This window comes from Ostrea edulis, chromosome 5 (assembly GCF_947568905.1).
Source record: "Ostrea edulis chromosome 5, xbOstEdul1.1, whole genome shotgun sequence".
Lineage (NCBI taxonomy): Eukaryota > Metazoa > Mollusca > Bivalvia > Ostreida > Ostreidae > Ostrea > Ostrea edulis.
The window spans coordinates 48,309,292-48,334,664 of NC_079168.1; the positions used below are offsets into that span (position 1 = coordinate 48,309,292).

Genomic DNA, 25,373 nt, shown 5'->3' on the forward strand with positions numbered 1-25,373 from the left:
TTGCTTTATTCACAGGTATCATAGAACCAGTAGTGTCTGTACTGATCCATCCAAGCCATGCTGCTCGGCTGGCTGCCTCCTGGTGTTTGGGGAGCATCTCCAGGGCTCTTCCTTCCCAGCTGACCCCGCTATTGGACAGGTGTGTGGAAAGGATGGACAAACTGAAGACATCGCCAGAGGCAGTGTCTGGGTATAGCAGTGCCCTTGCTGCCCTTCTGGGAGGGGTCTATCAGTGTCCTCTGGGTATTCCTCATGCCAAAGGCAAGGTGAGTCTTTAGGGCTTCAATTTATTATGAATCTTTAGTGACAAGTTTCTATATTGTAAGAAAGTGATGTACATGTATGTATTAAGAATGACTGCAGTATTAATGTCTTTTTAACAGCAACTGTTCAATCTGTCTGAGGAACTTTTGAGAACAGCATCTCAAAACAGCCGCCTATCTTTACAGAGGACACAGTCAGGCTGGCTTCTCCTTGGATCTCTTATGACATTAGGTGAATACTAGTTGTTTTTAAAAGCAAAGTCTGTTTTTATGACCTATTAGAATAATGCTCATGCGAATCAGCAGATCTGACGTCTTAATTAACCTTTTTTTTTGTTGAAATTTTTAACAGGGCCAGCTGTGGTAAAAAATCATTTACCAAGGATGTTATTGCTGTGGAAGAATGCTTTTCCTAGATCTCACAAGGAGTTAGAAGCAGAGAAACAGAGAGGAGACTCCTTTACCTGGCAAGTGACACTGGAAGCACGCTCCGGGGCCTTAGGAGGTAGGTCAATCATCCCTAATATTGTCTTATACAGAGTCTGTCTGATTATGCTGTTGGAAAATAAATTAGTGAATGTTTTACTTCCGAGAACATGTAGTAACAATGAGTGTTATTTACAAGGCATTTTTTTTTTCATGGTTCAAATTTAATTTTAAAAATGTCGTCAGATTGGCATATTTCTCTTGTCTATGTACAGTAATTGTGGATAAACAGGGTTTCTTTTTCACCTTGCAGCTATGAACAGTTTTCTGCAGCACAGCCGTGACCTTGTGACAGAGGACGTGATTCGACGTCTGCTGGCTCCACTAAAGTGTGCACTCCTTATGTTCGTTCAGTATGTACATATATCTAGCACTATTTCCGAGTTTTCATTCACTAAATCGATCAAAATATGCAGATAGTTTTTAAAAAGTGAAAGGAAAAGATAGTTTTGAAAAAGAAGTGAAAGGAAATGATATTCAAGGAAAGTGCACATTTTTTAGACTCCCCTGGGTCATTAAGCAGTATGGTACACACTTAAAGGCTAGTGCTGCCATGGTCAGATTAAGGCTGTATGATGTTCTTTCTCAGCTCCCTCCAGAATCGTTTGAAGGTATATAGACTAATTTTTTCCATCTCAGTTATCATTATTCATATACCTGGCATTTAGTATAGAAATGTACAAGTATGTTTTTTTTTCTGTGTAACTGTTCTTCACATTGATTGATGCATTACTTCATTTGTACAGGAACTTATACTGACTTGTTGAGAGAGCTGGTAGCAGAGTTTACACTGACAGACAACCCTGCCAATACGACAACTTCCTTACTGAGAGCCATGTGTCATGTGGATGACAGTGTTATTCTGGGATCCTGGCTCCAGGAAACTGACCACAAGGCCATTGAAGATCAGGTATTTATTGTAGTGTTGTTATTCTTAAAACTTGTCTTGTGCCCAAGCTATATTACCAAACTTTGTTCATGTGTTCATATAATGTTCCAGTCATAATGCATGAATGAAAATAGTTTTTCTACACATGTTTTAAAAATCATAGATGTATGGATTGCATTATATGTAATATCATCATGATATTTACATGTAGGTCCTTGATGTATAAATTTAACTTGGTTGAAATATGTGCAATGGTGCCTTATTAATCTGAACACTTAGGTTCTAAGAAAAAAGCTTGCAGATACATGAAATTTCCAGATATCTGAATCACATTTTTAAATCTTTATATTTATAGCAACCAGTATACTTAACTTCACTGATTTGAAACAAATTATTTTTAATTATTTTATTCAATAAGTCATAATGTTTAACATTTTACATATATGATATATTTGAAAGCACAAAAATTGAAACATGCATATTACTTGTTAATGAAAGATTTGCTTACTCTTCATTACTGCATTGACCAAAATTCGATCTGCTTATCCACTAAATGGCAGACAGCACTGTCCGAGTTTGTTATCTTAAACTACAACTGCTTTGATCTGCCTAAACCCATCATAATTTTGATTTGCTAAAATCTCCAAGCCAATTCAGAATTACAGATGTATGCACATGCATTATGAACATCCTACTAAGTAAGAACTGTAGCTGCCTCGCTATTATCCAGTGTTAAAAGACCCAAATAAATGCTAGTGTATCACTACAAACATTAATCTCACATTTATGTAATTTTTTAGGGGAAAATATTTCACAACTATTTACACTTTAAGAAATGAATTGATGGAAATTTGCAACCATTTATTCTCACTTACATGCATTTACATGTATTGTGCAAAAACATATGCACACTTGTGATTTGAGCAGGCCAAAATCAATCCACTGTGGAACACACTTTATATGTGATAGGAATTCAGTCATACATATATAGATATAGTATTGATGTTCAATTCAATTATTGAATGATCAATTTAAAGATTTTTTGATTGTTTAACACAGCATTCATTGCCGATACAATTGACACAATTTGGCACTAAAATGCCGTAATATGCGTGCACTCTTTAATTCATGTGTCAGCATAAATAAGTTAAACAGCTAATTAGGTGGCTTACACCTGGGCATAGGCTATCACTTCTATCAGATAGCAGCAGGAACTTGCATTTTCTTTACAATTACACCTTGCTAAAATTGAAATGGACTTTCAAAAAAGTTAACTATCCAGATCCGTCATGCAAATATTCAAAATAAAATGTAAAAATTAAGTTCCCTGGAAAAAAAATCATGCAATAGGTGAAGCATTTAGGTTATTGGTGTCCAGATTAATGAGGCTCCTTCTGTACATTAGATAAGGTAAATTTCCTGGCATATATTGAGGATGAAGACTTTTCATATTAGCCTTCCCTTTGTAGTTTGAACCCAATCGTAAAGTTGATAAAGAGGTAGTAAGTACAATCTGCATTCTGATTCATCGTGGCGTTTTGAATGCAGGCATGATCAACCAAATCTCCTGTCTTGTCTCACACTGAATGACAGTGAAATGTACAGATATCGGCATGTTACATCTAACATGTCTTTTTGTTAGTTTGATATGTGCATTTGAACTATTAAAGGAATGTTTATTCCAGTGAATTTCAAATGCCTTTTTTTCTAATTCTGCTTGTTTCTTTTTCGTTATCTTGGCAGTTGTCATGCACATTCTTAGAATGTTATTGTGATGAATGTATTAATATTAGGGAATGCAGATTGTGAAAAAAAATGTACAACTTCCTAATTCAGGAAATTTACCCAACAATATTGAATGAAATAATAATTTTCATAACTTCAGAATGCATTTATAACATTTTTTTCTTGATATTCTGGACTTCACTTCTATGCAAGATCATGCATTAGTTCTTATTCAAAATATTTAATTTTACCCTAAATACACTGTAGGTAAATTCTCATATTTCAGATTGCATGAAAATATTGAGAGCTAAATTCTTTGAAATACAACCAAGAGCATGATGAGTGATGCTTTACTAACTGCTTTGACATTATCGACTATCTATTAAAGCTTATATTTTATTCAATTGATATAAGCAGTTGCTACTACTATACTTATTGTCAATTCAATTCAGGCAAAATTCAAGTCAAGTTATTAGAATGTTCTTTGTCATTCATAAAAGTTGGACATACATTGTACTAGTTTTTTTTCCCCTTTCCCTGAATTTGTTAAATTCAACAAATGTCTTTACCATCTTTCTTGCCTCCTGCTTGGAAATGCTTCAAGTGTCTTTTTAGATAGTTAGAGTGACTGAACTATCTGCAGAAAGTAGAGGGAAGACCAAAAGATGCTACTTTTTACTATACATGTTAAGTAACTCACTTGTACATTCTGTTATTGATAGCTGCAGCCAAACAGTGCCTCCGGGTCAGGAGCTTTGGAACACGACTCCCAGTCTCTGTATGCCAGATGTTCTATGGTATGTCCAACTTTACTTTTCTAGAATCAAATTCGGCACTCTATCATTTATACTACGTGTCTTTTTCATGCTGAAATGAAATGGTTGTACAGCGTAGTGCAATATTTGAACCATCTTTTATTTATTTGTACTTTTTCTCTAGTACATGTAATTCAGGAAATAAAGCAACTTTTGTTTTCTAGATTTTTAAATAAATTTACATGTATCTGTTCAAATTATAAAAAAAACATTAATCACTCTCTGATGAAATGTCTGCAGCGTGAATATAACATTCTTCTGAACAGTTATAAATACTACATGACTGTTAAAATACAGCACTCCAGGTTTACATACTACACTTAAAAAAGGATTATGGAGGGTTTGATCTCTGCAGTTCTTAGCCAGAACTTTAAAAAATCTCAATAAGAATTTAATGCCCAGATGTTTTACAGTAAATGCCATATGATTAAGACAAAATGGACTTCTAAATAGTTTTTTAATCAAAAGATGTTTTTTTTCATGAAATGTACTATTTCATGTAGAATATGAATGTTGACTTGCTTATGGCACTATACACTTATTGTCAAAGTTAAAACAACTTTAATGTGTACATGATTTTTTGTTCACGAAAAGAAAGCAAATAGATGGTTAACAAACCCAGTATTTCAAATGTTCATTTTGTGATTATACTTTTAGAGTGACCCTGTTCCTGGTCCCCTTCCATTGGGGGTGGCTGTGATTGACAGTTCAGTAAGGCTGTATGGATTGGTTTTCCCTCGTGTGGCACACAAACACAGACTTCAGATGTTACAACATTTCATTGAATGTATCAAGCAAGCAAAGTCTGTGAGACAACAGGCTGTGCAGATGAACATCTTTACTGCTGTTCTCTGTGCCTTAAAGGTAGGAATTGGGAGATCTGTACAAGCAAATTATATTATGTTCATGTACATGTAGATGAAGACACTTCTTAGATTATTTAAACCAATCTCAAGTGAAATTTTCTGATTAATAGATTATCCTTCCTTGTATGTCAGTTGAAGTTTTAATGTGTTAACTTTTTTAAGGCCATTTTTGTTTTATTTGTTGTTTTGCAATTTTTTTAAAGTTAAAAGGGCTCGGGAAAAAAATTAAAACATTTAAATGGGGGGGGGGGGGGGGGTTATTGGCAACTTTGTTTTGGTCCTGTTTGGATAGTTTTAGTTGTGACTGAAGTTTACTTGATTTGTTTTAGAATTTGGCAGATGCAAAAGAAAGCCTTGGTCCGGATGAAGTAAAGAAGTCTGCCTTTAATCTGATCATGGTAAAGTTTACATTTTTAAAATGTCAAGCATTTAAAAATTAAGGGAAAACCCTACAGATTTGATTGACTATCTTGGTAATCAATTTCAGGGTGCACTCAGCAGCACCAACCCTATTCTGCGTTGTGCAGCAGGTGAAGCTCTGGGTCGGATTGCACAGGTGGTAGGAGACAGTCGCTTTATTGCAGACATGGCACAGTACAGTTTTAACAGGTTAGGCTACTGTCAGTGCATCCATAAGATGGCTTGGGAAACATTCACATAAGTGACATGATATAGCTCAACAAAGAAACTCATGTCTCACTTTGATGAGACATACTGTCATTTAGAATAGAATAATTCATTACCATGATTTTTTTTTTCCTGTGTGAGCTTATCTGTGTTTATTAATACTATTCAGTCTGAAATCAGCTAGAGATGTAATCAATCGAACTGGACACTCTTTGGCCCTAGGGTGTTTACATCGGTATGTGGGAGGAATGGGGTCAGGACAACATCTCAACACCAGCGTCAGCATTTTACTCGCATTGGCAAAGGATTCCAACTCACCTGTTGTACAGGTAAAACTTTAACAAAGGGATGCCATACAGGGTCCTTATCAGAAAACTAACGAGCAAGACTGTCTTTATAACACGTTTATAATTTCCTATTCCTGAATACTGTATATTCCTTATTATTCGTGAGTAATTGTTATTTATATTCAATTTTAAAAAGGCTGTCACTTTACGGGGAAAAAATCCTGGGTAAACCATAGTCCACTGTATTGTACAAAACCAAAAAATAGCAAATTTCTCGAATCAAGATAAAAATTTCCCGGGGAAACCCACATGTCTGAGTGGGTGACCTCAGTACCTTCTCACATACAACCACTACTGATCAAAATCGGGTTGTGATGAGAAGAGTTGAACACTAGAGATTCCAGACACCCTCCAATTGGAGGGCACCAGGGTAGTACATGTGTTTGAAGTTTGTACATGATTTTGCTGGTGAAAATAACACATATCCATTCTTTAATAGGTGTGGTCGCTACATGCCCTGGGGCTGATTGCTGACTCTGGAGGCCCCATGTTTAGGAGTTACGTGGAGCCCACCCTCTCCCTTGTCCTACAGCTGTTACTGTCCGTCCCACCCTCTACAGTCGATGTTCATCAGTGTCTGGGGAAATGTCTCTCTGCTCTTATCACATCACTGGGACCTGAATTACAAGGTAACTTTAAAACGTGTTCCTGTGTTGGTTTGTTGTCATTATTGGGGGTATGATGAAATCCATCATTGTAGGAAAATTAAATGACATGGAGAAGTATGTTATGAAAATTTTCCTACAATACTGGTGACCATCATCTCCCTTGATAATGACAACAAAACCAGACTTCATTGTTTATATTTACATCATCACCAAATGAACTGACTGTAGAATGTATTTATTTACAACCATGTTACATAAATGAGAACACTATATGGTACACCAATTCTGGGGCAAATAGTTTTTGGTCTGTCTGTTAGTCTGTCAGCAAAAACTTTTAACCTTGCCATAACTTTTGAATGGTTGATGATTGATATGGCTTTCATATTTTACATGTGTATTCCTTTTGACAAGACCTTTCTTAAGATAGCAAAATGTTTGACTTCATTACTTTGACCTTGGGTTTGACCTACTGTTGAAAATTTTTAACCTTGGCCATAATGTTCTAGGGCTTCCATATTTTCACATGTGTATTCCTTGTGACAGGACCTTTTGTTTTTGCTACCATAATTACTTTGCTGCCGTACAGGGGCATCAGTGTTTCACACATACATCTTGTATGATTGATTGAAAAGTTTTAAATCATTTCTTTTGATTTCATGTGATGATTCACAAAAATATTTATGGAAATTTACAGTAAACTTTTAGTTTGTTTATATTTTTCACTTTGACCAACACACATTTTAAATGAAGAAAATTTTCAATGTTATGGCAGTTGATGTGGTCCATCTGGATTGTGGTTTGGCATTGTGCCAAGTACTGCCAACTGATGAATTATACAGCAATCTATTGAATGTAGATGTAAGGGTGTGCTTCACCTGATTAGAAGGCAGTACAGGAGAAATTTTTACCACTCTTGATAATTGTTCTGCATGTATATTGATTATGTATGTCTTGGGAGAGTGTGTGAAAGAGCTTATAGTTATCAATCACTGGAAGTTAGATGAGATAATGAACTGGTTTCATCTCTAAAACTTGGAAGTCCACAAAATTACCACAAAACTTTTGAGAGTTTAAATTTTCTCGAGTCCAGAAATCGACACTTTGATCAGTCTGGATTTAAGTCACTAAACAGATAGAACTTTTTAACATTGTGTGAGGGGTGGTAGAATTTGTAATTTTGTCTTCCCCAAGTGATATACTTTAATATTTTCATCTGCGATATAGACATATTAAATATTTTTGTTGGTATTTATTTATTCTTTATTTGTTGCAGAATTATTGTCTAACTTACAGAATTTAAGTAGGTTAATTGTATGATACTGTAATTGCAGCTGATAATTTAACAAACTATTCCAACCTCAGAAAAGAATTATTCCTAATTAGGCTCTACCAACCTGTTGAGCCATGTTTTCATAACAATGGTCATCTCTAGGTTACAACCTGCTTGATATTAATTCCATCAAGTGGCCAGTGGCTTGTGTAAATAGTTACAGTAATACTTTGAAGTATCAAGAGTAAATTTGAAAGGATTCTATTTAACATTCAGAGTTTCAAAAGATCAGAAGTTTGAAAGAATGAGAGTTAAGTTTGCTGATTTATTTAGGAACAAACTTAGGACTGGGAGATTGCTTTGAGAGATCAAGAACTTCTAGAGGTCGTAGTTCAAGCCATCGAGAGTCACCTGTATGTGACAATGTGTGTTGTTCTGTATGTGCATTTGGTGTATATTGTACATGTTTTGTCATGAGGGGATGCTCTTATTTGCAGTGGAATTGTTAAACTCATGTTTTGATGCTTTAGGTAACAGTGGTGCTATTGCCACAGCCAGGCTGTACAGTATGGTGTGCTGTGCCATTATGCAAGATCACCCGGACTCCCTGGTGCAGGCTGAGGCTATCACCTGTCTACAGCAGCTACACATGTTTGCTCCCCGCCATGTTAATCTCACCTCTCTTGTACCTCATCTCTGTGTAAGTGACATTCTTTGATTGAATTTCTTTTGGTCGGTGGTGTCAATTTTTGTGTGAAACATTTTTATCATGGGGACATTAATTTGTAGATTGGTTAATGCAAGAAAACTTTATTATGCCTTTAGAATCGTTTAGGTTGTAAATGGGGGTGTACAGAAGCCACGAAATCCACCAGTGTTAAACCCCAGAAATCTTTGTAATCAATGATTCCTTAGAAATTAAGTCTCCTGAACAAAGTTTGGAGACTTTATTGCTTTTCCTCAGTTCTTATTATTCTTTTGCTTCTTCCCTCTAGCACCTAAAAATGTCTGTGGCTGTCTGGTAGATGAAAATGTTTATTAATCGAGGGTTTGATAGTTCAGTATATCTGTCTGTGTAGGGATGATTGAAAGGGGTTTAATTACCTTTTGGGGGGATCAAATGGGGGTTGGGTCTTACATAGATATAACTTGAGAAATATCTTAGATACAGTCTTAGAAATTTCAGCAATGATAAGGGGATGCTTGTATCAAGGTAAACTATTCCAATGACCTTGACCTCTGACCTTGATCATATGAATTGGTATAACTTCAAAACCTGGACAGATGGATACGGGATCTTCCACGATGATGATTGGATAATGAGACCTACAAATGGGCATTGAGTTCCAGATACCTTGACCTTTGACCTTGATCATAAAATCTTTTATATATCTACAGAAACTGCAATTACAGAGACATAGAATCTTTAACAATGATTGGATGTTGAAACCTACAAAATAATACAAAGGTCAAGTGACTCCAGTGACCTTGACATATAACCTTGATCATAAAAAGTTGTATAACTTCAGAACTTTGACTGATGAACACATGGGATCCTCAACAAGGCCTATAAATTAGTATCAATGTCCAATTACTCCAATGACTTTAAAGGAGCATAGACACAATTTTTGATGGCCTGAAAAGACAGTTTTTTGTTATAGAAAGAAAGATCTTTTATGAATAAGTGGATTAAAAATGTTTTTACAAAGCATATGTATACTTTGTAATTACATAAAAATCCAGCTCCCAAAATTGTGTTTGTCAACACGCTTGTCATAGCGAGGAAACCACATGCGGAGGTGAGAACACCACTTTTTCTGAAAATTATGTCAAAAGCATTCAACATTTTGACAAATGTTAATGATAAATCAATTTGGGGTGCAAGCACAAATAAGAAAGAACAGAAATTTGTTGTTGTGAAAGTTTTTTTCACCGAAGCCGTCAAGTGATGGTTTAGTCACGTAACATGTAAACTTGAACAGGGCATGTGCCTTGTTTTGGAAATGATAAGTTTAGATGTCTCAAATACATCTTTGTGTCAGTTTTGAAATTTAGGATTGTTGCTATGTTTTGCCTGAATCATATGCTGTTAGGTTATACTTCAACTTGTACATAGTGTGATTTACATCAAATTATATTATAATTCAATAACATACTTTGATGTAATATGCATTCCTTATGATTTACTTTATCACTTGACAAATGCACTTTTAGTTATGTTTTTAGGATGTTAAACAAAATTGTCGTGTGTTTTTGACTTCACAGTGCATTATGTTATGTGATTGAAAAAATAGTGTAATACTCAACCATGCAAGATGCTTGTTACCAAAAAAAACCCCAAGTTTTTAGTATAAACATGTTTTTATACAGTAAACATCTTGCTGTGGTTTAGAGTGTCTTGTATTTCATTGAAGGCTACCTTGAATAGTTCTCACCTCCTCCTCCGCCGAGCTGCAGTGGGATGCCTACGACAGCTGGTGACCAGAGAGGCAGGAGAGGTCAGTGACCAGGCCTTGACCCTTGCAGGAGATGACAGCAATGAGGACTCCATAGTAACTGAGACTGGACTGGAGGGTCTGTTGTTTGGAATGATGGACACAGAGATTGATGGCAAGCTGATCTCCGATGTGCAGGACACACTTATCAGTCTGCTGCAGTCACTGGCTACTCAAAATCTCACAAGATGGCTGCTGCTTCTCAAAGGTGTTCTGTCATCCTCTACAGGTAAGTGTTAGCTCTGTGCAATATCCATCAAGTGTTAGCTCTGTACAATATCCATCAAGTGTTAGCTCTATGTAATATCCATCAAGTGTTAGCTCTGTGTAATATTCTTCAAGTGTTAGCTCTGTGTAATATCCATCAAGTGTTAGCTCTGTGCAATATTCATCAAGTAATATCCATCAAGTGTTAGCTCTGTGTAATATCCATCAAGTAATATCCATCAAGTGTTAGCTCTGTGTAATATCCATCAAGTGTTAGCTCTGTGTAATATCCATCAAGTGTTAGCTCTGTGTAATATCCATCAAGTGTTAGCTCTGTACAATATCCATCAAGTGTTAGCTCTGTGCAATATCCATCAAGTGTTAGCTCTGTGCAATATCCATCAAGTAATATCCATCAAGTGTTAGCTCTGTACAATATCCATCAAGTGTTAGCTCTATGTAATATCCATCAAGTGTTAGCTCTGTGTAATATCCATCAAGTGTTAGCTCTGTGTAATATCCATCAAGTGTTAGCTCTGTACAATATCCATCAAGTGTTAGCTCTGTGCAATATCCATCAAGTGTTAGCTCTGTACAATATCCATCAAGTGTTAGCTCTGTGTAATATCCATCAAGTGTTAGCTCTGTGCAATATCCATCAAGTGTTAGCTCTGTGCAATATCCATCAAGTGTTAGCTCTGTACAATATCCATCAAGTGTTAGCTCTGTACAATATCCATCAAGTGTTAGCTCTGTGTAATATCCATCAAGTGTTAGCTCTGTACAATATCCATCAAGTGTTAGCTCTGTACAATATCCATCAAGTGTTAGCTCTGTGCAATATCCATCAAGTGTTAGCTCTGTGTAATATCCATCAAGTGTTAGCTCTGTACAATATCCATCAATATCCATCAAGTGTTAGCTCTGTACAATATCCATCAAGTGTTAGCTCTGTGCAATATCCATCAAGTAATATCCATCAAGTGTTAGCTCTGTACAATATCCATCCAGTGTTAGCTCTGTACAATATCCATCCAGTGTTAGCTCTGTACAATATCCATCCAGTGTTAGCTCTGTACAATATCCATCAAGTGTTAGCTCTGTGCAATATCCATCAAGTGTTAGCTCTGTGTAATATCCATCAAGTGTTAGCTCTGTACAATATCCATCAAGTGTTAGCTCTGTACAATATCCATCAAGTGTTAGCTCTGTGCAATATCCATCAAGTAATATCCATCAAGTGTTAGCTCTGTACAATATCCATCAAGTGTTAGCTCTGTACAATATCCATCAAGTGTTAGCTCTGTGCAATATCCATCAAGTGTTAGCTCTGTGTAATATCCATCAAGTGTTAGCTCTGTGTAATATCCATCAAGTGTTAGCTCTGTGCAATATCCATCAAGTGTTAGCTCTGTGCAATATCCATCAAGTAATATCCATCAAGTGTTAGCTCTGTGTAATATCCATCAAGTGTTAGCTCTGTACAATATCCATCAAGTGTTAGCTCTGTGTAATATCCATCAAGTGTTAGCTCTGTGCAATATCCATCAACTAATATCCATCAAGTTAGGGTTTTCTCCAAGAGGTCTTTTGTGTGAAAGTAAATTCCAGAGTTTTATTTTCATAATATTTTATTGTTATTCACAATATTTGCAGTTGGTAATTGTGAAATAGTGAAACTTGAGTAAGCAATGTATTTTTCAGTGAAGAAGGAAGAGGACCTGCAAACTGTACATTATATTTAAACTTGTGTTTTGGTTTTTTTCTCTCGTTTAGACGCAGGTAGTAGTGGGCCACTTGAGAGTGGAACCCTTGACAACAAAGAAAAGGATGATGATGATGATGAAGAGGAAGATGCAGAACTAGAGTTCAAAGCTTCAGCTCCAGACGTCACTCATCCCACTGTGGCACCAAGGTTTGTGCTACAAATAATTTGTGCATGATCTGGAAAGAGAATTTTTAAGTTTTGAAAGAGATTTTTGAAAATATTTGTCACTGATTGATGTTGGATACTTTTAACATTTGTCAACAGGTGGCCAACAAGAGTGTTTGCTACAGAATGTCTACAGAAAATTCTCCTGGCATGTGAGGGAGTGCAGGCACACTTTGACCTTGAACTAGCCAAAGAAATAAGACTGAAAACCAGCAATGGTAAGTCTCAGCTTTTCATCTGCAATTTACAGTTTTGTGATTACCTAATAGAGCTTGCATGGAGTGTACCACTTTCAATTATGATTTGATTTCAGAGAATTACCTTGCTCTACATCTTTCGGAGCTTGTCAGAATGGCCTTCATCGCAGCAACATCAGACAGCAACCAGCTTCGTCTAGCTGGTCTATCAGCTCTACAGGTATTTATGTATTTTTTGTATGAAGAGACTATTACCACAATTTATTTTAAATATAGAAGTTGTCAAAAGATGTAACATTTACAGATAGATCTACATCCATAGAAATCTTTGTACCTTGTGTATTTTGCAGGATATCATTACAAAATTTGCCACAGTTCCAGAGCCTGAGTTTCCTGGTCATGTGATTCTAGAACAGTTCCAGGCACAGGTAGGAAACTTTGCAGGTCAATGAGACTGTTTTTTCAGTATGACATGGGACAGAATAGTAAGAGGAGATTAATTGTATTCATTTTAGGTTAGTGCAGCCCTCCGTCCAGCTTTCTCACCAGACACTTCGTCAGATGTTACTGCAGCTGCTTGTGATGTAAGTATTAGAAAATTGCTTTTGTAGCTACATTGTACTTTTGGTCCATTGTAGTTCTGTAATAAAAACTCTTTTTCATGATATAGTCTAGTAGGCCAGGGTATTGCCGGCTATCTCAATGATACGAACATGCGATATGACATATATGTATATCACAATGCAGTTTTCTTGACTGATAACTTAAGGTTTCTTAGTTTTGTGTTGTTTATTTTGTAGTGGCAGGGGTCAAAATTAACTTTTTCTACCACAGGCTAATTTTAGCCTGTGGGTAAGAAATCCACAGGCTAAAATGAAAACCAACAAGCTAAAAGAAAAGTAATGAAGCAGTGCTCTTTTTCATATGTTTTTTTTTTTAACTCAATGATTTTCCCCTTCATTACTGAACCTAGTGGGTCAACAGACATCGTTTTGAGAAAACACTAGGTTATGTAAGTCATATGGTGCAATGTTTAGGTCTCTTAATTATCACACCTCTAATCCACAACCTGTTTACCGCAGGTCTAGATCCAGTCTTCCAATTTCGTGCCACATCAGGGTTGTCACTAGTGATTTTTCAAAGCAAATCCCGGACTCTTGGTTTTATGAGCACCACGATCATGAACCTCGTGACCTTTTTTGATAATCGTCTACGCAGTGAGCAGTGCACTCGTCATCACTACAACCTGACCTCAATATGACAATAAATTATGTTAGATAGGGCATTCTCATGATTCTGATAAAAATAACTACTGGAAGACTTAGTAAAACATAGACTCCGATTTTTTAATTTTTTTTTATCTCATACTAGAAATTCAATTTAATCACCCCTATAGGTGAAAAGGACTCGTGGCACATGTCTATATTTTTCATTAAAATCCGATGTCCGACCTCTAAAGCATTTGTTTGACTCCAGGTTTCTTAGAAAATCATAAAAGAAAAATCCGGCTAGAAACGGTTGTTGAAATCGGTCGTTCATGTAAGTGTTTGTATGATTCAGAGTGTAAGTTTAAGAAAAGCGAATAGGGAATCACCGTATAAAACGGATACGATACGATCATAGTTTGTAAATCACCACTCGCTAAGATTTTCAAGTGTCCACTATTTTTATTCGCTATTTTTCAAATGTACTTGCATTTTGCGAGTATTTCTCGCTAATTTCGAGCCCTGAGTGGTAGTACAGTTAGTATTATTTCTAAGATGAAATTCACAAGACCTAGCAGCTGTATTAAAATGTAGTGTAGTAAGCGGTATGAAATTGACAAAAGAAAATTGCTAGAATATTAAAAGATAAACAACTATAGAACTTAATCCACACTCAGAATAATTCTAGATGAATTACAACTGTATCATGATATCATACTGACGATACAGTAACCATATCATACAGAACTGCAATCGATACGATCAATATACATGTATAGGTACACCTCTCACATTGTCCATCTGTTAGTCTGTTAGCACTCTCCTTTTAACATGGTATCTTCTGTAGTTTTCAACATAAAGCTTTTATATTTTATACAAAGGTAGTTGACCATAAAAGGAAGTTACCTAAAGATTTTGGGGTCAAAGGTCAAGGTCACAACATACCTTGCTGTCCATTTCTATCTTTACTAAGCTTTTTTTATGACACAATAAATTTGAAAACTTTTCAACATAACTGCTTTCATATTTTATACAAAGGTAGTTGATTAGATAAAGAAACCAATAGATTAGATAAGATAATGTTTATTTAACGTTGGGTTAACAACAGAAACATTAGATTTTGTAATCACAATGTCAAAGTCGCAGCAGACCTTCAATCCAAGTTTAATACATTTTTTAATTACGGTAGGTCACCTGAGTCACTCAGGTGACTTATTCCAGGGTCGAAATTAATGGGAAATATTCTTTAAATGCGAGCTAAAGATTGAAATTGTGAGTTTAAAGAGACTGTTGGTCACAAAGTTTTTCAAGTGAAAAAAAAATCAATCTTTTTACAGATTTTTTCACTTCATCGTAGTTCAACTCTGGAACTTATGATAACGTTATCTTGTCACAAAAGTTAAATTTGTGACTTGTAAAACTAAGGTGCTTAGAATTACAAATGGTTTGTTTGTAGACATAAAAAGACTCTAGTCTTTCTTTACATAACACAGAGTTAAGATTAAAATATTGCTCTTATCCTTGCATCCAGGTGGTCCAAATTTTTGTTGTCAACATTAAATGAGTTATAATTTTAATGTTTAATATCAAAAATGAAAACAAACCACTTTCTTCAAAAAACATGAACCAGTCCCTTTAATCCCTTTTGGATTAACATTTTCTGTGATTCAAGGTACTTTGTAATAAGACTATGTGATATTTGGAAACAGGTATGTAGCACATGGATTGGCAGTGGAGTAGCTCGAGACCTCAATGATCTTCGTAGAGTCCATCAACTTTTGGTGTCCTCTTTAGCGAAATTGAATGCTGGGAAATCTCAGTCTCCTTTATACAATGAAAGTGCTGTCACCATGGAGAAATTAGCAGTGCTAGGAGCTTGGGCAGAGGTCAGACATGTAGAAGTATATTTCAATTAGTGTATTAAATGTAGAATATTGTATTTAGTATTTGTATGAAGACTAATCTGCCATAAACAATCACTCTTATTAATCAGGAGTCCTGTAATTATTAATCATTACTTACATAATTAGTAGTTGATTCATGTTCAATCTGATATGTGGCTGTACTGATGAAAATTATCTGACAAACTGACTCTCTGATCAAAAGTATGATTTGACATCTCTGTATGTGAAAGTGTATTGAAATTTTTTATTCCAGGTCTACATTGTGGCCGTAGAAAGGGAACATGAAAAAGAGACCAAACCCCAGAAGGAGGAGGAGGAGTATGGGGAAAGTTCCAGGGAAAGTCTGCTGTCCCTGGTACAACCAGAACTTCCCACCCTCAGTCAGAACTGGCTGGGGGCCCTCAGAGACTATGCTTATCTCTCACTTCCAACAGGTACAAGTAAAATCTGCGAGTGGTAGTGTTACTGTCTAATGTAAAAACAAATACCCATTCCCTTTTACCAATATCAATGTACCGTATATACTCGCCTATAGGTCTGTTCGCCTATAAGTCGGTTGTATATTTTGTAGGCTATTTTGGAGGGATTTGCCATTGACCCACTTATAAGTCGGTATAACTTTTTTCAAGAATCGGTTGACAATTTCTAACGTTTCCACCCCTGTTTCAGATAATGTTTTGTGAAATGCGCTGATATTTATTCATTTTCTCAACAAATCAATACCAATAGTATACACCTATGATGAATAAAATCTTTAAAATATGTAACTACTTGTACTTTGTGCATATAATTTAAGAATGCATGAATGATATAATATGTCTAGTCAACGTTAATCATGATAATCGTCAGAATACGAAGTTGTTTAAAAATACTCTACATTACGCTGTCCAGAAAAATGATAATCTCCTTAGGACTCGCCTATAAGTCGGATATAGAATTTTGGACCAATTTTTAACTCCCAAAAATCCGACTTATAGGCGAGTATATACGGTACAATGTTAGGTGTATATTTTAGTTTCAAATTTAATTTCAGGTATAGAATAAGTTTTTGCTTCATTAACTTTCAGAATATTCTAGTCAGCTGCCATCAGATGGTGGAACGTTCTATCACCCAGACACAATAGACAGTGCTAAGCCTCACTACAAAAAGCGGTGGACTCCTATCCTTCATGCCCTGGCCATCTGGCTTCATGAAACTGGGTTTTCTGTTGGGGAGATGAACAAAGAGAGTGATAAAAATTCAAATGTCCCTGCAAATGCCCCTGCTAACATGAAGAGGAATGAGATCAACTCTGATAGACTGTATCTTATTCTAGGTACAATTGTTTTATTGTAAACTTGGTGGTTTTACTCTGTTGTTTTCAGAAATTCACTTGCAATGATTAAAGTCATTAATCTAATTTGTGTAACAAAACATTTTAATAGCATTTAATGTAAATATAGTAAAAGTATACCCTTGGTATTGGATTGTAAAGAGTCAGTTATTCTAAATCTTTCAGGTATATGTGTGGAAGCCTTGTCTAATCCTCAAACTGTCCTTTCTACGCATGCTGTTAATGGAATTCTGAAAGCAATTGCTGCAGTTCTGAGTTCTGATTGGCCAAAACAGCAAATAGGGGCAGACCCAATACTGTCCAAAGAAGTTCTAAATGTAATGCACAGGTAAGTAGACAGATCAGCATTCTAGTAAATTATTCACCAAGCTTTTCTTCAGGACTGCATAACAAGGCACATGGAAGGTTTAATTAGGGCCCCACCTTATGGTGGGTGCTCCATAGTAATCAAACTCCCTGTCCATCCATCTTCTATCTGTCCATCCCCTGTCTGTCATTCAGTACTTACTATGGCAGTCAGTAACTTGAGTGAAGATCTTATGCTTAATACTTGGATTAAGACCCTTTTTTTTTTCAGATTTATCGGCTTTGTTATTATGGAGTTATGGGACTTAAAATTTTATATAAGAATTAGATAATAGCAATATCTATGGCATACCATAACTTGAAATTACTGGAGAATATTTTCATAGAATTTAAAGGTAATGCTCACTTGAGGAAGAGGAAGACCCCTTTTGTTTTTCAGATTTATTGGGTTTGTTGTTATGGATATATAGGACTTAAATTTTTTAGATTACCCGAGTCACTCTGGTGACCTATTGGTCCGAGTCTGTCAACAGTTGAACACTATAACTACCATTTCAATTCTTTTTAAATGTGGTGTGAAGCATATTTGGGACAAGAAGGACACAGGACTCATGCACCTTACGGGCATAAGGGGTGGGGCATAAACTGTCAAAAATTGACCAATTTTCAAAAACCACTGTAAGAAAAAATGTGCATAGTCATGTAAAGCAGGAAGGCCTCTACCAAAATTTTAACTTTCATGATCCCCGGGGTAGAGGTTCTGACTCCAGGACGGGACCAAACTTGTTATATAGTATTTATGTGTAAAACACTTGAATAACATCTTTAATGCTATTGATGCTAAATTGAAACTAAATGAATATTTAGAAGGAGCAGGTAGACCTTTACCAAAATTGTAAATTTCATGATCCCAGGGGTAGGTTTTGGAACCAGGGTGGGGGCCAAATTGGTCTTAGTTATCAAATTTGTGTGTTAAGAATTGAATATTCCTAACTTCTTGATAGCTACCCTTCCAGTTCTTTTCAAATTTGGTATGGAGCATCTTTGGAACAAAGGGGACATAAATTGTAAATTTCAGGACTTCTGCACACCAGGAGCCTTTGGGGCAGGACAAAATTTGACTTTATTTTGCAAAATTAATCTTTTCTACAACCACACATCTGTAAGAAAAACTAAATGCATAGTCATTAAAAACAGGAAGGCCTCTACCAAAACTGTAAATTTCCTGATCAACTGGAGAGAGGTTCTCACTCCATGACGGGCCAAACTTGACATGTAGTGTTTATGTGTAAATCTTGTAAATAACTTCTTCTTTAATACTGTTGATGCTAAATAGAATTTAAGAGGAGCAGGTAGCCCTTTACCAAAATTGTGAATTTCGCAATTTCAAGGTTCTGGCTCTATGGCATGTCCAAAATAGTTGTATTGTGTTAATATAACGTTATGTAAAGTCTCATCAGTATGGGCACTTTGGGGTCATTTGTGTTTTAAAATTTAGCTTACCGGTAAATATGCAGCACAGGAAAATTATTATAGCTTTCATAGTCCTTAGGGCTTGTGATGTGTTTTATCAGATGACTGATAAGGCCTGTTGGCCTATTGTTTAATTAAAAAATTCATTGTGGGGTCCTTTCTGACTTGTCAGTTTCCTATTTATAAAATTGTTCTTGACTGATAGAGTAATAAGTGTATCGCCGATATAAAGAAAAAATGCCATAAACATGTTATGGTAAAATGAAATTCTGTGTTTTTAGAGTGTTTCTGACCCAGGACAATGTGTATACCCAGCTACTGGCTGTCAAAGTGCTTAAAGCGGTGTTATTGGCAGGAAAAGACAGCCTACAACAGGACAGGGCCAAAGTCAAAGGTAGGGCAAAGAAAAGCTAAAGCAGTGGGATCAAAAAGGGGCTAGAGACTTTCACCTTCTTACAGTGTATGTTGTGTTTACAAAATTAGTGTACTTTACACATTCAATTTCTACAGAAAAGGAATTGGAAACCTCAACAAGCAGTAGTTCCGAGTCTATGGACACTTCAGAGAGTGGTTCTATGGGAGATGGTGGGGAGGAAGGGGACATCATTCCAGAGAAATCTGTGGTGTATGCTGCATTAGAGGTGTGTTTATGTGTTATATCCAGGCAAATTCCGGCCCTCAATCCCTCGGCTCCCAACACAGGATTCCAAATCCCAACAAGGCTAACCAAAATGTCAGACGAAAACTGTTCACTTGTAGCCTCCATTGTACTTACTCTGGCAGACCTCCCTAATTTGTGTTCCAAAAATGGTAAGTTTCACATCCAATTTTTAAAAAAAATTAATGAACCTTTGGAATTGAATGAAAATGATGGGCATATTAAAATAATGACCTTTTAATGTTGAGGTGGAAGTAAATGGAATTAATTATTTGAGGAAAAAACTTTTCTGAGACATTTTCCCCAATGATTGCATTTCTAACTGAAAAGATATTAATCATTACATTGCTGTATTCTCCAGGCTCCACTTCTGTTCTTCCTACAATTCTGTTCCTAATCACGGGGGTTTTACGGGAGATGTCAAATAAAGGTGCAGAGAAAAAGTCCCCTCTTTTGGTTCAGGGCTGTCTGACGGCCCTCCGCACGCTGTGTTGTTCCTCATTTTTGGAGGATGAAGATGTTGGATATAATTGGAAGGAACTTCTCAGAAGTGCTCTAGTCACTGTACTTCAAAATTCCAAGCCAGGTATGAATTTCATGCTATCAATATAATACATGTAAACGCATCTAATGTTTGAGATGAAGTGTAAAATTAGAAGTGTCAGTAGGAGACAATTCATTTTGCCTTGGAATAAAATTTAGCTCTGTCAGTGGATAGAATATGTCACACGATTGTTGGCTATACTTCTGTAGATGGTCAGTAGCTGAAATATATTTATATGTACAGTTTATTCCACTTACATGCATATTGAAATCCGTGATTTCGAAATATTGCTTATTTTGAAATTCCCCCCAAAACATTTTCTCATTTTCTTCACAATAAAATGTTGGTTGATTTGTAATTGTTTATATTGAAATATCACTTTATCGCAATTCATCTTTGAATTAGAACGCTTTACCCGATATAGTATTGCGTTGTGTGACGACACAATTGAATGAGACGATTGAACAATTTGAATGACATGTTTGATGTAATACAACAAGAGTTTTCATTGGCCGATTACAGCCCACCCACTTTCTCGAGCGGATTCAGAGTAACTGGAGAACTGTACATAGCTCTCTGAAAAGATCCACCTCTTATATAAACCTTCGATTTACGGGTCACGAAAAGCTGCGGACGGTTGAGGCCTGAAATGTGTTGCTGTTTCATAAACTCAATATAAAAAAATCTTAACATATTTTCCTACTATATACTTGCGTCCAAACATACCTTCAAATATTCATTAAAGCCACACACCACCCGAAAACTCGCAGCTTCAAATGATTTCGTTTGTTGACGTAGCCATGTTAGGTAGCCGGTCAATTCGAACTCTTGCTATTGGTATCTATTCATAAAATCGGTTGTAAGTTATGTATTCGCTCTTCATTTATTATCAACACGAATAATTAATATAAATTAAAACATTTTTGTACAGTTTTTATACGCCCGTCTTAAGACGGGCCGTATTATGTTATGGCCTTCATGTCCGTCCGTCTGTCCGTCCGTCCGTCCGTCTGTTAGCTTTTTCGTGTCCGGCTCATAACTTAAATACTATAAGGCCTAGAATAATCAAACTTTGTCAGTTGATACATCTTGGGTAGAAGGTGTGTCGCACATTAAAACCAGGTCGCTGTGACTTTTAATTAAGAAGATATGGCCAAATATGGTAAAACCCTGTCCGGCTCATAACTTGAAAACTATTTGATCTAGAATCATGAAACTTGGTCAACTTATGCATCTTAGGTAGAAGGTGTGTCGCACTGTACTTTAAGGTCACTGTGACATTTAGTTGAAGTGATTTTTTGAAAAAAGTATGTTATAATTGGTACAATCCCTACTCATATAAGAGTTTTGTAGAAAACCTCATTCAAAAATGTTACATCAAGAAAACACATATTTTTTTTATGATATACTGTACAGCTTTTTTTAGCTTATGTAATGTTTCCTTTGTTTCTAACAATAACATGAGAAATTCCACTTGTCCCATGGGAGTAGCATGCAAAGGGCATTTTGACAAGACTAATTAATGAGTTTTGTGTAGAGCATCTCTGATCAACATGATCAAGCAGGTGTTATCTTTATCTCTAGGGAATTGGGCAGAGAGATCTTAGCCTCTTAATTGCAGATATACCAGAAATTATTTGTGAAAGTGAATTTGTTTGTTGTGGTTAGTCTTTATTTTCAAAATTAATTTGACATTGTACTATATAATTTTTAATTTTTTTTCTCAGCAACCTATATGCAGAGTATCATTTCTCACTAAGACAACAAATGGATTTGATGTTTTGTTATGGCTGTGGCATTGTTCAGAAAAAAGATATACAATGAACAAAGCTGCAGATTGGGCATTTGTGTAAATTTGAACAGATGAAATAATAATAACCATATTAAAAAATGTTAATTCAAGAAACTACACATTCTTCATTATATACACTGTACTATACAGCAGTATATAACAAACAAATTATTTCTTTTGTGTCAGTAACAAGAGAAATTTCCCTTGTCCCATGGGTGTAATTATCAAGCAATTCAGGAGGCATTTTGCTAACAGAAAAATTGCATTCTGTCAAATTACAGATTAATTAATGAGTTTAGAAGATTTCTGTTACAGCAATCTGATCAAGGAGGTGCTATCTATATCTCTTGCAATCGGGAATTGGGCAGAGGAATCTGGCCTTCTAATTGATCTGTCAAATTTTAGAACAGTTCTAATTGGTAACCATTACTTTGAAAGTTAATTTGGTATAAAGTTTAAGAATTAATATGATATTGTAAAATATATTTTTATTTTATATATCAACAACAAGGTGCAGATTGTCATGTCTCACTAAGATGACAGTTTTACAGTCTAAGAATAAACATAATGACTAATGTTTGATGTTTTATTACGCTGTGCATTGTTCTTCATTCCTTAAAATACAATGAGCAAAGCTGCAGATGTGCATTTCTCAAGTCTAACACAACCAGTTGAGAAATATATGATGTATTATTTTTATCTAATTAATAACTACACCATAGGAGATGCACCAGTGTTTGAAATAACCGTTTTTAATCTATATTTATTTATATTGACATCACCATGCATATTTTACTTTTATACTTGAAGATTTGACAAAGGCAGATACTGATATATGTATTTTTTGATATGTTGAATAAATCAACCTTTTTGAGTACTCCCATTTATTGTAAGTTGTTTGCTTGGATAAAGGGCTATCTTGCACTTTAATCATTTCATTGAAAACATTTGGGAAAATGTTTTTATATCCTTTTAAAAATCATTAAGCTTACATTATCAATATTTGAAGCAATGTCACATGAGGCCATAAAGTGGGTAAGATTCTTAAAGGAAGAATGACATTTGGTTCCATGCATACCTATCTCTTCATGGTGATATGTTCATGTTAACAATATGTGACGGGCGTATCATGTGCCGTGGCGGTGCACTTTATTGTAAAGGTAAAATAAGCTCTAGATGAACGAAAATGCTACATAAGCCCATTAGATGGAGATCGGCCGGCGCGGCCGCTCATGACTAATGAAAGCCGCACTGCCGTGAGTTTAGCTATTTGAATAATTATCATTTAATAGGACTGGGGTGGTATGTTATTTAAACAATTTAGCTAAAATATTTGTGGGTTATTAGTACACATCTAGATGCTATTGTGCCAATATGGAAATGGACCGGGATTCGAATTGACTGGCTACCTAACATGGCTACGTCTACGAACGAAATCATCAAAAGTTGTGATCGAGTTTTTGGGTCGTATGGGGCTTTAATAAATATTTGAAGGTATGTTTGGACACAAGTATAGTAGGAAAATATGTTAGGAATTTTTTTTATATTAAATTTATGAGACAACAACACAAGAATACAACTTTTTCTCTTTCTTCCTTTGAAGCTTTTTTTCATCTAGCATCTGGTCGTCATGTTTTCAAATGCTGACTACTCCCGTTTAAGGGAATTTGGGAGGACTTATACATATGGACCAATGAGAGTTTCTGTTGCATTTCGCAATTGTATTACAAACAGATTCAATTGTGTCGTCACACAACGCAATACTATATCGGCCAAAGCATTCTAATTCAAAGGTGAATTGCGATAACAATCTGCTGAGCTGTTATAGTCGTTTATTGATTTACTTCACATCAGGCATCTTCATGGTCGTTGAATCCGTAATCATGCAGGTAGATAAATTCTATACCCGTGACATGTTCATTGCATGTTTTTATGACAACAATTAAGTTCTATAGGGGTCTTGCTGTTCATTAATCACTGTCTTAATCTTAGTTTCATCATGGTGGTGGGAAAATACCCTGATTACGAAAGTACAATGTATCTCTTTATTTTAGTCCAATACTGATCGTTACTTTGGGTCAGCGTAATTGTACATGTATATATACATGTATGTAAATTGAACATAATTTATTTTCACTCCATTTTATTTACAGTATATATATTTTTTAAAGAATGATAAATATGTGATTAACTAATTTGGTGTAGGTTTACATGTTTAGTAATAAGATTAGGATCAAAATCAAAAAAATTACTTTTTCAAAAATGGGGGATCATCGGTTGGTCCCCTGAATTTCATTTCATCTGGAGTAGACTATATATAGTTTTGTTACTGTCTCCAAAAATATATAAACTAGTATATTTTAGTATCAAACCTGGTCATCAATTATATAATACAATAGGTTATTTTGAAAACATTAACTTATTTTATACTTCCTGTTCAAATGAACTATTCCAGTAATGCAGTCCCATGTGAAAGAAGTTGTTAGATTCTAATAGCTATTTACATGCATGTTGTTTCTCTCTCTTGTAGTTGATGATAAGCCTGGTATGGATGAGGTGACTCTTCTTGCCACAGTAACTATGTTTTTAGTGTGGGGTCCAGAGGAGATAGCACAGACCCAAGCAATTCAGATACAATGTGTCACTGTTTTCAGGGATTGTTGGGAATCCAACATTCAAGAGGTATGTTTAAGTGACTGTACAATGCAGTTTTTAAACAATCGGGTTCTCAGAGACTGGAATACTGGGTAATGGAGTAGGGTTTGTGTTATGTCTAAAATAAAGGAGATTTGTGTATTTAATCACATACACACAATTCATTATTTTGATTTCAACTTGAAAAATATAGTGCATTACTGTCAACATAATGTGCATATATCATACATTTTTTTTTAGGAAATTGTGAAAACTGTATTGTAGGCAGTGATCATGTATATGTAGGAATGGCTAAAATACTAATGAACAGTACCTGTTTTCTTCCAGGTGCAATTAAAGTGTTTACAGATGTTCATGTCAGTGATACAAAAACTGGACGCCAAACAAGCGATACCCTACATACGAGGAGTGGCTGCCAAATTTTTAGAATATTTACTTGTACTAAAAGATGATAAATCTGGGCTGGATTCCCAACAAGCACTCATTACTGCCTCTCTGAATTTCGCTGAGGTACTGGTAGCCAAAGCGGAAGATGATAAAAGTAAGATACTAACTGTATACATGGTCCTTCAATATTATATAAGCAAATCAGCCTGTTTTTAAAAACTTAAAACAGAACATTTTACATTACCAATTTGTTATGGGACAAGTCACTGTGGAATAACACAGGTGCATGTAAATATCTGAGAATTCAACATAAATGCTACAGAGGGATTTGGATCAAAAACCAGATTTTAAGTTTGATTGTTGTCAGAATATGAAGTAGGTGTGTGG

General features: G+C 35.5%; 1 protein-coding gene across 12 annotated transcripts in view; it reads left to right on the plus strand.

Moving 5' to 3' along the window:
- The window catches only part of LOC125649411 (HEAT repeat-containing protein 5B-like), a 40,788-nt gene that overhangs the window by 14,212 nt on the left and 1,203 nt on the right, over positions 1-25,373 (plus strand). For 6 of the 12 annotated variants that reach the window (XM_048876950.2, XM_048876954.2, XM_048876951.2 and 3 more), the window contains 29 exons: positions 16-266; positions 384-495; positions 616-768; positions 1,003-1,102; positions 1,251-1,360; positions 1,496-1,659; positions 3,108-3,140; positions 4,086-4,160; positions 4,836-5,042; positions 5,374-5,442; positions 5,532-5,653; positions 5,841-6,000; positions 6,458-6,647; positions 8,427-8,596; positions 10,311-10,620; positions 12,375-12,513; positions 12,631-12,749; positions 12,845-12,948; positions 13,079-13,156; positions 13,244-13,312; positions 15,643-15,819; positions 16,091-16,271; positions 16,905-17,153; positions 17,337-17,499; positions 19,232-19,344; positions 19,461-19,760; positions 19,970-20,194; positions 24,475-24,626; positions 24,927-25,140. In XM_048876950.2, coding sequence (XP_048732907.2) covers positions 16-266; positions 384-495; positions 616-768; positions 1,003-1,102; positions 1,251-1,360; positions 1,496-1,659; positions 3,108-3,140; positions 4,086-4,160; positions 4,836-5,042; positions 5,374-5,442; positions 5,532-5,653; positions 5,841-6,000; positions 6,458-6,647; positions 8,427-8,596; positions 10,311-10,620; positions 12,375-12,513; positions 12,631-12,749; positions 12,845-12,948; positions 13,079-13,156; positions 13,244-13,312; positions 15,643-15,819; positions 16,091-16,271; positions 16,905-17,153; positions 17,337-17,499; positions 19,232-19,344; positions 19,461-19,760; positions 19,970-20,194; positions 24,475-24,626; positions 24,927-25,140 — 4,509 coding nt within the window. The remainder of the gene's footprint in view (positions 1-15; positions 267-383; positions 496-615; positions 769-1,002; positions 1,103-1,250; positions 1,361-1,495; positions 1,660-3,107; positions 3,141-4,085; positions 4,161-4,835; positions 5,043-5,373; positions 5,443-5,531; positions 5,654-5,840; positions 6,001-6,457; positions 6,648-8,426; positions 8,597-10,310; positions 10,621-12,374; positions 12,514-12,630; positions 12,750-12,844; positions 12,949-13,078; positions 13,157-13,243; positions 13,313-15,642; positions 15,820-16,090; positions 16,272-16,904; positions 17,154-17,336; positions 17,500-19,231; positions 19,345-19,460; positions 19,761-19,969; positions 20,195-24,474; positions 24,627-24,926; positions 25,141-25,373) is intronic. The other 6 variants (XM_048876955.2, XM_048876956.2, XM_056164654.1 and 3 more) reach the window with 2 other exon arrangements.